Here is a 13,698-nt window from a genome sequence, read left to right on the forward strand (position 1 = left end):
GTATCTTAACATAAGAATAGACTAGTATATGGTAATGTATCTTAACAGAATAGACTAGTGTATGGTAATGTATCTTAACATAAGAATAGACTAGTGTATGGTAATGTATCTTAACAGAATAGACTAGTGTATGGTAATGTATCTTAACATATTCATAAGAATACACTAGTATATGGTAATGTATCTTAACATAAGAATAGACTAGTATATGGTAATGTATCTTAACATAAGAATAGACTAGTGTATGGTAATGTATCTTAACATAAGAATAGACTAGTGTATGGTAATGTATCTTAACATAAGAATAGACTAGTGTGTGGTAATGTATCTTAACATAAGAATACACTAGTGTATGGTAATGTATCTTAACATAAGAATAGACTAGTCTGTGGTAATGTATCTTAACATAAGAATAGACTAGTGTATGGTAATGTATCTTAACATAAGAATACACTAGTGTATGGTAATGTATCTTAACATGAGAATAGACTAGTGTATGGTAATGTATCTTAACATAAGAATAGACTAGTATATGGTAATGTATCTTAACATGAGAATAGACTAGTGTATGGTAATGTATCTTAACATAAGAATAGACTAGTGTATGGTAATGTATCTTAACATAAGAATAGACTAGTGTATGGTAATGTATCTTAACATAAGAATAGACTAGTGTATGGTAATGTATCTTAACATGAGAATAGACTAGTGTTTGGTAATGTATCTTAACATAAGAATAGACTAGTATATGGTAATGTATCTTAACATAAGAATAGACTAGTGTATGGTAATGTATCTTAACATAAGAATAGACTAGTGTATGGTAATGTATCTTAACATAAGAATAGACTAGTGTGTGGTAATGTATCTTAACATAAGAATACACTAGTGTATGGTAATGTATCTTAACATAAGAATAGACTAGTCTGTGGTAATGTATCTTAACATAAGAATAGACTAGTGTATGGTAATGTATCTTAACATAAGAATACACTAGTGTATGGTAATGTATCTTAACATGAGAATAGACTAGTGTATGGTAATGTATCTTAACATAAGAATAGACTAGTATATGGTAATGTATCTTAACATGAGAATAGACTAGTGTATGGTAATGTATCTTAACATAAGAATAGACTAGTGTATGGTAATGTATCTTAACATAAGAATAGACTAGTGTATGGTAATGTATCTTAACATAAGAATAGACTAGTGTATGGTAATGTATCTTAACATGAGAATAGACTAGTGTTTGGTAATGTATCTTAACATAAGAATAGACTAGTGTATGGTAATGTATCTTAACATGAGAATAGACTAGTGTGTGGTAATGTATCTTTACATAAGAATAGACTAGTGTGTGGTAATGTATCTTAACATAAGAATAGACTAGTGTGTGGTAATGTATCTTAACATAAGAATAGACTAGTGTATGGTATATGTATCTTAACATAAGAATAGACTAGTGTGTGGTAATGTATCTTAACATAAGAATAGACTAGTGTGTGGTAATGTATCTTAACATAAGAATAAACTAGTGTGTGGTAATGTATCTTAACATAAGAATAGACTAGTGTATGGTAATGTATCTTAACATGAGAATAGACTAGTCTGTGGTAATGTATCTTAACATAAGAATAGACTAGTGTATGGTAATGTATCTTAACATAAGAATAGACTAGTGTATGGTAATGTATCTTAACATATTCATAAGAATAGACTAGTGTATGGTAATGTATCTTAACATGAGAATAGACTAGTGTATGGTAATGTATCTTAACATAAGAATAGACTAGTGTATGGTAATGTATCTTAACATATTCATAAGAATAGACTAGTGTATGGTAATGTATCTTAACATGAGAATAGACTAGTGTATGGTAATGTATCTTAACATGAGAATAGACTAGTGTATGGTAATGTATCTTAACATAAGAATAGACTAGTGTATGGTAATGTATCTTAACATAAGAATAGACTAGTGTATGGTAATGTATCTTAACATAAGAATAGACTAGTGTATGGTAATGTATCTTAACATAAGAATAGACTAGTGTATGGTAATATATCTTAACATAAGAATAGACTAGTGTATGGTAATGTATCTTAACATGAGAATAGACTAGTGTGTGGTAATGTATCTTTACATAAGAATAGACTAGTGTATGGTAATGTATCTTAACATAAGAATAGACTAGTGTGTGGTAATGTATCTTTACATAAGAATACACTAGTGTATGGTAATGTATCTTAACATGAGAATAGACTAGTGTATGGTAATGTATCTTAACATAAGAATAGACTAGTGTGTGGTAATGTATCTTAACATGAGAATAGACTAGTATATGGTAATGTATCTTAACATGAGAATAGACTAGTCTGTGGTAATGTATCTTAACATGAGAATAGACTAGTGTATGGTAATGTATCTTAACATAAGAATAGACTAGTGTATGGTAATGTATCTTAACATAAGAATAGACTAGTGTGTGGTAATGTATCTTAACATAAGAATAGACTAGTGTATGGTAATGTATCTTAACATAAGAATAGACTAGTGTATGGTAATGTATCTTAACATAAGAATAGACTAGTGTATGGTAATGTATCTTAACATAAGAATAGACTAGTATATGGTGATGTATCTTAACATGAGAATAGACTAGTGTGTGGTAATGTATCTTAACATAAGAATAGACTAGTGTATGGTAATGTATCTTAACATAAGAATAGACTAGTGTATGGTAATGTATCTTAACAGGAGAATAGACTAGTGTATGGTAATGTATCTTAACATAAGAATACACTAGTATATGGTAATGTATCTTAACATGAGAATAGACTAGTATATGGTAATGTATCTTAACATGAGAATAGACTAGTATATGGTAATGTATCTTAACATGAGAATAGACTAGTGTGTGGTAATGTATCTTAACATAAGAATAGACTAGTGTATGGTAATGTATCTTAACATAAGAATAGACTAGTGTATGGTAATGTATCTTAACATAAGAATAGACTAGTATATGGTGATGTATCTTAACATGAGAATAGACTAGTGTGTGGTAATGTATCTTAACATAAGAATAGACTAGTGTATGGTAATGTATCTTAACATAAGAATAGACTAGTGTATGGTAATGTATCTTAACAGGAGAATAGACTAGTGTATGGTAATGTATCTTAACATAAGAATAGACTAGTGTATGGTAATGTATCTTAACATAAGAATAGACTAGTGTATGGTAATGTATCTTAACATAAGAATAGACTAGTATATGGTGATGTATCTTAACATGAGAATAGACTAGTGTGTGGTAATGTATCTTAACATAAGAATAGACTAGTGTATGGTAATGTATCTTAACATAAGAATAGACTAGTGTATGGTAATGTATCTTAACAGGAGAATAGACTAGTGTATGGTAATGTATCTTAACATAAGAATACACTAGTATATGGTAATGTATCTTAACATGAGAATAGACTAGTATATGGTAATGTATCTTAACATGAGAATAGACTAGTATATGGTAATGTATCTTAACATGAGAATAGACTAGTGTATCCTAATTATTGTTATCTATTTAGTTTGTCACATTTGGTAATTTTCTGTTGTGCAGACACTAGGAAAATCTTCAAAATGTTGAAGGTGGGCAGTCATGAGAGAAAATAATCTGGTGCTATATCCATATCATTGAGTCTGAAGATCTCTCATTCGATGCTTCGATAATACCAAGGATCACGGGTACTTGGTTTAGTTTAGTGTGGTTGAATCACAGGGACTGATTCGAGTGTCTGTGCCACGGATAGTCCTGGGATCGGTAGACTACATACATGCTAGATATTAGTATCATGGAAGTAGGGGTTATAGTCCTGGGATCGGTAGACTACATACATGCTAGATATTAGTACAATGGAAGTAGGGGTTATAGTTCCATGTTATTGTTAGTACACTATGATCCATCCACAATGTAAAGTCCATGAATAAAACTCAAAATATTGTTAGTTTTATTTTTCTATAAAAAATATTAAAATATATTGTTAGCTATTTCTATTAGAACGTGAACGTTTTAATCTGTAGCTATATATATTTTCTGATGGTAACAGTATTTTGAATATCGATAAAATATAAAATTTGTATGCATTTACCTTGGTTTGTGTCCGTGAGTCGTCGCCATATTGTAAATTGCGCCCTCTCGACATAAAAAGAGATCGTCGAGTGATGTTCGGCTTTTTTCGGCCACTTCCGGTGATTGTTTCGTCATTAGAGATTTTCGAGTAAACTCAGAGCCAAAGGAGCGGCCGTTTTACCTCATTTGGATGATTGATAAGTGGAAAGAGTCCACGGAGTTGATACCGATGGTGCTTATGTCACATAATACGAACAGTGTAGACCATAATTTTATAGAAAATGAAGAAGAAACGACGAAAAAATCAAGAAGTAGTCTCGAAGCAAGTCAGGGGCTTCCTTTATCCTCAACAAATCTGTAAGTATGGAAGGCTGTTGTTGGCGTTGCGTAAGCAAATTTTGCCACGCAGCCGGGTTTTTCTATGGTATTGAGTGTGACCACTTCAAATTTGAAACAAGACTGGTTTGTCCGGTTGTCTTGTCGGTACGATCCTGCTAAAAACATAGCCTGTTAATGGCGTAAACATTTGTTATTTTCGCCGGATCGTCAAATCGACACAGTTCGCCATTGTTGATGATATCTCGTTCACGTCTTTTCTGACTCAGTGAGGCGACAATTTTTTTCACGATCTAAGCGGAAATACTCCAGATTTTTCCGACGAATTAGGCAAAATCGGTCACTTACATGCTTATAATCAGATCATTTTATTATTAAGCTCTCAATCATCGCCTAAAAAGTTACGTATGTCAAAAAAATTGTTTTGTTTATCTGTGTGTGAGGCGGTGACGGTGACTAGTGTACCCAGTACAGTAGTCAGCTGACGTTATCGTCAATATGCTAATTCTCCCAAGGCGAGGGAGTGGCCGTCCATACAGGAGTTTCATGCAATTATCTCTATCATATCAGAGAATATTGAATAAAGTCCTATCCTACTGTTAAATAACAAAGTGTGAATACGGCTTTTAAAAGGTATCAATAATTAATTAGTGCTGGAACATTTTGTTTTGAGGGAAGTTGAAATCAATATTACAACATATTGTAACTACATTTTCATTGTATTGCATTTAAAGTGAAAACCAGATAATGTCAACAATTGGGCAATCCATGGGAAAACTTGATGATTCGATAAAACACGTTTCACACATTTTTAGTCCTGCTTGCATACGGAGTAAGTTATCCCTTCCTTCTCCGTCCTGCAAAGAGAAAGCTGTAAAACCAGGGCTTACCAGAATTACTGGTAACTAAAGAATTAACACACACTGTGGTTAAATATTTAGCAATAAATCAATTATTTAGTCATTTTACCTCGCCATGGCTACAAAAGTCCCAGTTCAGATGACCAAAAAACCTGAAATCACAAGTTCAATCGTTATTCAATTCCTGTAATTTAAGGCTTCATGCCTCCTTATGTACGATGCCCTATTGGATGTCGCGATCAAATATGGTGACATTTATAAAGTGGGCCATTTAAAATTACAAATGGAACTGGAAAAGATCCGATTGCCTTTTTTTGTTCGGATGTTTAACCCGAATCAAATGCTACAATTCCTGTAATGTAAACGCAAATAGTAGCACCACCTTCAGATCGGAATCGCAAAGTTGGGTGGGTTTTTCTGCTTACTTACCTGCCAAAAAATCAGACATTTCCTAACGCCAGCATTAATTACGGAACCTTCAAGCCCCAAGAAGTATTCAGGAGGTACAGCAATTCCGTCAAATCAGGAAATGTACCAATGCATACAGCATTTTGAAACGGGTAGTACGCTGACATCTTGTCCCAGGAATCAGGAAACATTTGATCTCTGTAAAGACCATGATTCAGTGAATAATTTGGTATATTTTAGCAATGATGAGAATTTTGTGTAATGTAAAATCATGAAATTATTCTCTAGAACCCAATGTTTATGAAAATGTCTTTGTTCCCCTAATTAAACCAATTAATTCCTGCAATTTTATCGACAGTTACACACATTTACTATGTATAATTGTTATTTTTTTGCACACCTAGGGAGCCCAGTAAACACTATCTTATTACCCTTGGTCGAGGGCCTGGGTGGTATTCCTGATGTCCCTACTAATGAGATTGTAGAAACAGAACCTCAGGCAGGCCAAGATGGTTCAATGGTTGAGACACTCTTTGGTGTAAGTATATAATCTACTCTTTTCTACAATTTCTACAGGTTAAGTTTTCATTTTAAAAACCTTTCAATGTCACTATTGTAATATGTGTGGAAACATTTCTAAACATTACATTTGTAATAACTATGTGTAGAAACTTTACTAAACATTACATTTGTAATAACTATGTGTAGAAACTTTACTAAACATTACATTTGTAATAACTATGTGTCTTTATTTGTAGGAGGATTGTCTAGATAACCTGCCTGTGACGTCATTGCGTTTCCAGCACCACCTTACAGATAAACTGTGTGTGTCTTGGGACGCTGTACTGTGGCAATGCAAACTATTGGTGGAATTACCCAAAGGTAATTTACCTGAAGGGAGTAGAGACAGTTTTGTGGCACTGCTAGAGTATGCAGAAGAAAAACTAGCCTGTACTCATGTTATTGTCTGCTTTGACAAGGCAAGGTATGACAGAGGTAAGTTGAACTATTTATTCTAATAACACTCTTCTAATGCCACCAAATTTTGGCTATCTTTGTCCCCATCATGTTAACATGGTATGGTCATGTGACATACTTGGTAAGATCTGGTATAAATGCGTGTACCAGGGATTGCACTAGACTTTGAAATCAGTGAGTCCCAGGGACCCATCACTGCTGAAAATATGGGGTCCTATTTTACTATCATTTATTATCACTCATATCCACAATGTCTTCATAAACATTCATTCATAATAAATCCACACATACACATCATCATATCATGTACACTATGTAAATACCTTTTATTTTGAATGCATGTGTTGTAACTTGTATGTATTCATCAGTACAATGATGCACACTAAAATTACATACTCTCCAATACACATTCCAAGACATACTGTGTTATATATTTAAGACTTCATTCTCACAAACCAGAGCTGTTATTTCTTCCTCGAACTAATGGACGGTGCCATAAAAGAGGCCGTGGTTTGCAACGCTAATTTAGTTATCAACTGGAGGTATAAGAATTACTTCACACATGGAAGTTCCGGTTGACGTTTCACTATGTGATCATGGAGGCGGCCATATTTGTTTACATTCTCACTACTGTAAAAAAACCTCTTGTCAGCATCATCAGGAACTTTACAAAACAGTCTTACAAAACATATAAACATTCATAAAAATGCAGTACTAAAGTTGATTTGTGTTGGTCATGCGTGTAAAAGTCCAAACCCACTATTGAAAGAAATTTCTTCCCTAAAAAATGACAAATTATTGAAATGTGACAAAGTACATTTATTTGTGTTTTGAAATTGAAATTCATCTGTGTTTGTAAACCATTGTACTGACAAAGACTGAAGTGTGCAATCAAATATTTGAGGTCAAATTTTTCAAATTGTGTTTGGAACAAAAGTGAAATTGAGTACTAATTGTGTGTTTGTTATTTATTTTGACAGCTGTATTGGTACGTACATTTATGTTTCTTGGATTCCAGGCCATTCCACCAGGTCATCCTGAAATACCAAACAAACCTGACTACATGTTCCTTGCCTACAAGATAGAGTAACACAGATCTTGTCACATGATTGTCACATGTTATCTCAGTGATATATTAACATCAGAGAATTCAGGATTTTTTAGACATCTTCTGTCTTGAAATAAATGTGTATATACATCCCTTGTATAACCCATGTTGATGTCATTTTACCAAAGTCTTCTTGTTTTTATCTTGTATTAGTTATATCTATCAAAACACCATTAGATGGGCACAATAAAAGCACCATAACAACTTTAACTGGCACAAACTGAGTTTATAAGCTTTTTAATCCATGTCAAAATACTTACAAATAACTTGGATTAAATTATTGTAGTATAATGTTTATGTCAATGTATACCTTCTATGACATTACACTTTGTGTTCTGCTAATGTTAGAATTGTTGATTGCACAGTAGTGAGTGTCTGTATATTCAGATCATTCATAAGTTATATCGTAATACCAGGTCAGTTACTTGCAAGTGATGGTTAAGTATACATCAGTAAGTACAATATTGTGAGTAACTTTGAAATATGCAGAAAAAGTTATAGCCTAAAAACATATAAACTCAGCGTGTGCCAGTTTAAAGGGTGTATGTTAGGGGGTCTAATCCTATTCCTTCCCCTTACCCAAACCCCCTAACTTGATCACATATGTGACATATAGTGTTCACTTGTGAACCAATCAAATTTGGTGTTACTGGTATAGTGTTCACTTATGAACCAATCAAATTTGGTGTTACTGGTTGTTCAGTGGTCTATTCCATAGGCCTATCTATAACTCCCTTTCTTGATGCAGCTAGTTACAAATCACTAAGACTCCCTAGTTTGGTTACATATAGTCACAAATCCTTTTAAACTCTCTAGTTTGGTTACAAATCTCATGTACAAGTCTTTATTTTTTTGCCCATCAGTTTGAGATAATAGGTTAGGGTAAGTTTTTTCATTTCATTATTTTGTAGTTTTGATAAAATCACTTGATTGTCAGTTGTCAATACATGAATGTTAAAATCACATGGTTGTCTGTCAAACAAAAACTACTAATGTCCACTTGATGGGAGAGTGGATGTCTTAGTTTGCATGGGAGAGTGGATGTCTTAGTTTGCATGGGAGAGTGGATGTCTTAGTTTGCATGGGAGAGTGGATGTCTTAGTTTGCATGGGAGAGTGGATGTCTTAGTTTGCATGGGAGAGTGGATGTCTTAGTTTGCATGGGAGAGTGGATGTCTTAGTTTGCATGGGGAAAATTACCTGATGAAAGAAGAGATAAAACTTTGTTGACAGGACATTAGTGAGAGGTCAAAGTTCAGCTGATGTGTTTGTTGGTAGGTGTACTACTCCAATGATGTATCTATACATTACAGCTGTTAAAAAGACTTTAGTGTTATTTAAAAGCTTGTAGAAGTAATATTTGACAATGTGTGAGAAATGGGACATTTCCTGTAGTCCCTCCCTTATGGTATGATTTCTTGTTGGACTGCTTTTCTTCTGGTGTTATAGTGATTTTTAGAATATGAGAACCTGAGGCTAAAAATATAGACTAGCCTCATTGTCCTCTAATGTGAATCTGAATCTGATGCTGAATCTGAAACCAACTTTATACTCTAGACAAACAAACAACCATTAAGTTGATGTGTAGACAACTAACAATCCTGTGTAGCTCATTTTTAAGTAAACATTTCACCTATTTACTGTGAAGGATTCAAATTTAGTTACCTTACTTACCATTCTTCATAAATAAATTACAGTTGTACAAGAAGTCAATTTTGACCCAGATTGCCAATTTATCTTTGTTTTTGTCATTAAATTAATGACCATTGTTGTTGTTTCCTCCAATGATTATGGTTAAATTTGTGACCAATATCAAAACATATTGTTACTGGAGATAGGACTTAAGTCTAGCTTACCTCGTTACACAAAACATTTCATGGTTCCTATCCCAAAATGAAGATAAAATTATTAATTACTATTTAATTAGTCATTACAATGGTTTTACTTCATTCCAAGGTCATTTCGTTTCATCAAAATATTTGAACCAAAACTAAAACTGAATTTTCTTTTTTTTTTGTGACAAAGTCTTTTCAGGATTGATAACAGAATGTTTATGTTCTTTTTTGAAAAGTTTAGTTTGTATTTGTGATGTATATAAGTTTGCAGATATTTGACAGACTTTGACTTTGATGGTTATTTTGAATGAGGAACATTTCTATACTTAGACAACTATACAAAGTTAGAATGTTTGAAGTGTTATACCTTGATGGCCAATCAGATGCAACGTTATACATTCATATCCTTGCTGGCCAATCAGATGAAGTATTATATATTCATGACCTTGCTGGCCAATCAGAAGCAAATTTTGGACTGAAAAGAAGGTATACAAATTTAGGTAGTTTCTTTATCCACTAGACTTTGTCGTCCATATTTAAAAACGTGATATTTAAAAGCACAAGTTAATTCTTCACATTTTGTGAAAACACTGTAAAAGACTCAACTGTTCAAAAAACAAGCCTGCCACCATGACAAAAATACCCATCTGGTTACAAAGAATACCATGCTAATTAATATTGCTGACAAAAATACCCATCTGGTTACAAAGAATACCATGCTAATTAATATTGCTGACAGTGAAGGAATGGATTGACAGAGTATTATTTTGTAAGTATTGACAAATGAATTATTTGTAATATTTTAGTCAGTAAACTGTCTACAGATGACTGCATTCCCTACACCTGGGAGTAAAATTGAATAAATTAGCATAACATTATCATTTTAATTGTCCTTGTTTGGAAAGTTATGTGACCCTGTTGTAGTATTTATATGAATAAAACATCAACAAACATGTCTTATTGTGTGTTGTAGGTTTTTATCTGAGCACTGAGGTAGTTCAGTTACCAACATTTGGTAAAGTTTAGTGTGAGAGGTAAAAATGAAAGAAGCAACGTCAGATAGTAGAGGATTGGATACAGTAATTTACCTTGGAGGTACAAGATACAATCAATCTGATTATAATCCGATGTAGATGTCGGCTAATCGTTCATTGCTATTTTAGCTTCGTTATTTTGCCTGAATTGACCTTGGTACATGTTTACATTTTTTAGCCTGATCGCCGCCTCTACGAGGAGAGGAGGCGATCATGCTAAAAAATGTAAACATGTACCAAGAAGGTCAATTCAGGCAAAATAACGAAGCTAAAATAGCAATGAACAATTAGCCGACATCTACATAGGATTTTAATCAGATTGAAGATACAATGTACCTCCATACACAGGGGTCTATTTAAATAACAGTGGATACAGTAATTTACCTTGGAAGTTCAAGACATTTACTCTAACTGACAGAGATGTTATAATGCTGAAAGGAGGGAATACAAGTTACTCCAACTGACAGAGAAAGCATTAATAAACTTTGGGTGTGGTCGCCATCAAATATATGTTGGCACTTAGTTATTAAAAGGAATGCTCACATTCATTATTTGCTATTTTGCTAGACGACATGTTTGTGAAACATATTCTGGTTTTAAAACTTTAAAAAAGCGTCTGCAAACACCTTAAAATGACCTTTTTTCAGTCAGTTCCCTTCGGATTTACTTCGAGAGTTTTCAGGTATTTTCGGTTCCTTATAGACCACGCTTATTTTGTGACGTCATAGGGAGACTGGCATTCAGGCAATCAGGCTATGACGAGTGTAGTCAACATGTGAATAAAACTAAACAATGTTGTGAAAAAAATACATTGCTGATGGTTGTAATAGACATCAGTAAACAAAAACTACAGTCTACACATCTTAACCAAACCTTTACTGATGTTAACCCACACTACCTGACTGTCATCTGTGTCTGTAGGTGGCAATACAGACATTTAGTAATTTGAAGTTTCATAAGATGTCCCCTTACGTTAGAAATGGAAAATAATACGCCGTATTCCGGTTATCGAAGAAGCCCCGAAAAGATAAAAGATATGATTGTTTGGCCACTAGGGGCGCTGTTTTAGAACCGGAAGTGAGGGCCAGAATTGTAGAGCATTGTTGCAAAGCATAGAGTCTATAGGCATCGTAACCACTGACTAAAGATTTTCTGTCATTCCCCGTAACTTTACGCTATAATATTGCATTATCGCCCATCAAATAACGAAATAGCAAATTAACCTCTTGTTCTCCTAATATTTCGCGTAAGTTTGGCTCTGCAATTCGACCGTGAGGAAAACCCAAAAGTAGCAACATTTTGAAACGGGTAGTACACTGACATCTCACTCACGTTTTCAGTGTGACCTCGTCCATTTGCGTTACCGTTGGAGAAATTGTAGCGATTGCTTCCAGTCAAACATCGGAATGGAAAAAGGTACAAAAACAGAGGAAAGAACCCTCAAAATCACAATATAGTACGCTACAGTTACTAGACTGAAAACTACTAGACTTGCTACACATAAATAGTTGTAATTTTGGGGTGTTTCAGTCAATGACTTTTATTTATCTGATTTTTACAATAGTTAGGTTTCCAGGGTTGTATCTCACTGGTCAATACATTCACACACAGTAAATCACATACAGTAATAACTGATATCGGTAGTTAGGTTTCCAGGGTTGTATCTCACTGGTCAATACATTTACACACAGTAAATCACATACAGTAATAACTGATATCGGTAGTTAGGTTTCCAGGGTTGTATCTCACTGGTCAATACATTTACACACAGTAAATCACATACAGTAATAACTGATATCGGTAGTTTGGTTTCCAGGGTTGTATCTCACTGGTCAATACATTCACACAGTAAATCACATACAGTAATAACTGATATCGGTAGTTTGGTTTCCAGGGTTGTATCTCACTGGTCAATACATTTACACACAGTAAATCACATACAGTAATAACTGATATCGGTAGTTAGGTTTCCAGGGTTGTATCTCACTGGTCAATACATTTACACACAGTAAATCACACAGTAATAACTGATATCGGTAGTTTGGTTTCCAGGGTTGTATCTCACTGGTCAATACATTCACACAGTAAATCACATACAGTAATAACTGATATCGGTAGTTTGGTTTCCAGGGTTGTATCTCACTGGTCAATACATTTACACACAGTAAATCACATACAGTAATAACTGATATCGGTAGTTTGGTTTCCAGGGTTGTATCTCACTGGTCAATACATTCACACACATACATACACACACACACACACAGACTATCACCTGACAGCTAGGTTTCCAGGGTTGTATCTCACTGGTTAATACATTCACACACACACACACACACACACACACACACACACAGACTATCACCTGACAGCTAGGTTTCCAGGGTTGTATCTCACTGGTCAATACATTCACACACACACACACACACAGACTATCACCTGACAGCTAGGTTTCCAGGGTTGTATCTCACTGGTTAATCCATACACACACAGTATCATAATTGAAAAAAAAACAGACAACTTTTTATTACAATATTAGGTCAAATGTTGTACAAGTCTTAGTGCATTGTGGTACCCCCCCCCCCCCATCTACACTGGAGTCAACAATCAACAAACTATCATTCTGGAAGAGCTACAATATTGGAACAGCCATTGTCTTAAAAGTGAAAAAAAACATGTACACAGATTTATTTCACAAAATTCTGTAAAAATAGTTGGCTTCATTTGAGGATATATTACAAAAGGTAGAAGTGCCATTTTATGTTACAGTGTTAGACACATGATTTTGGTAGATACAGTACTAGCAGTCTGTCAGGTTTGTTTGGTGTAGTGTTGTCAGTCACGTATACTATAGTGTTGTGTCCGTCTCAGTGTATCATATAATGTAGTGTCATGTCAGTCTGGTGTAGTGTAATGTCATGTCATGTCCATATAAGAGTGTCTAGACATTATGTAGAAATATCTGTAAGATAGAACCATGTCATTGTTACAAATCAGTGTTGTG

At 33.9% G+C, this 13,698-nt stretch overlaps 2 protein-coding genes across 2 annotated transcripts in view; one reads left to right on the top strand and one right to left on the bottom strand.

Moving 5' to 3' along the window:
• The window catches only part of LOC144449904 (dynactin subunit 6-like), a 28,962-nt gene extending 24,549 nt beyond the window's left edge, over window positions 1–4,413 (bottom strand). Inside the window, exon 1 of the mRNA XM_078140452.1 lies at window positions 4,156–4,413. Coding sequence (XP_077996578.1) covers window positions 4,156–4,271 — 116 coding nt within the window. The 5' untranslated portion in view covers window positions 4,272–4,413. The remainder of the gene's footprint in view (window positions 1–4,155) is intronic.
• On the top strand, window positions 4,265–10,597 carry LOC144449905 (ornithine decarboxylase antizyme 1-like). Its single transcript, XM_078140453.1, has 4 exons — window positions 4,265–4,493; window positions 6,145–6,278; window positions 6,499–6,736; window positions 7,699–10,597. Exons 1-4 carry the CDS (start codon window positions 4,418–4,420, stop codon window positions 7,806–7,808), a joined length of 558 nt encoding a protein of 185 aa, XP_077996579.1. The 5' UTR covers window positions 4,265–4,417; the 3' UTR covers window positions 7,809–10,597.
• The last annotated feature ends 3,101 nt before the right edge of the window (window positions 10,598–13,698 follow it).

Source organism: Glandiceps talaboti, chromosome 19 (assembly GCF_964340395.1).
Source record: "Glandiceps talaboti chromosome 19, keGlaTala1.1, whole genome shotgun sequence".
Lineage (NCBI taxonomy): Eukaryota > Metazoa > Hemichordata > Enteropneusta > Spengelidae > Glandiceps > Glandiceps talaboti.

What these genes read in the sequence shown, in the direction of transcription:
- LOC144449905 (XM_078140453.1), top strand. Translation starts at nt 4,418, where the DNA reads ATGAAGAAGAAACGACGAAAAAATCAAGAAGTAGTCTCGAAGCAAGTC. An exon ending in CCTTTATCCTCAACAAATCT is followed by an intron (nt 4,494 to 6,144) that starts GTAAGTATGGAA and finishes TTGCACACCTAG; the next exon opens with GGAGCCCAGTAAACACTATC. An exon ending in TGGTTGAGACACTCTTTGGT is followed by an intron (nt 6,279 to 6,498) that starts GTAAGTATATAA and finishes CTTTATTTGTAG; the next exon opens with GAGGATTGTCTAGATAACCT.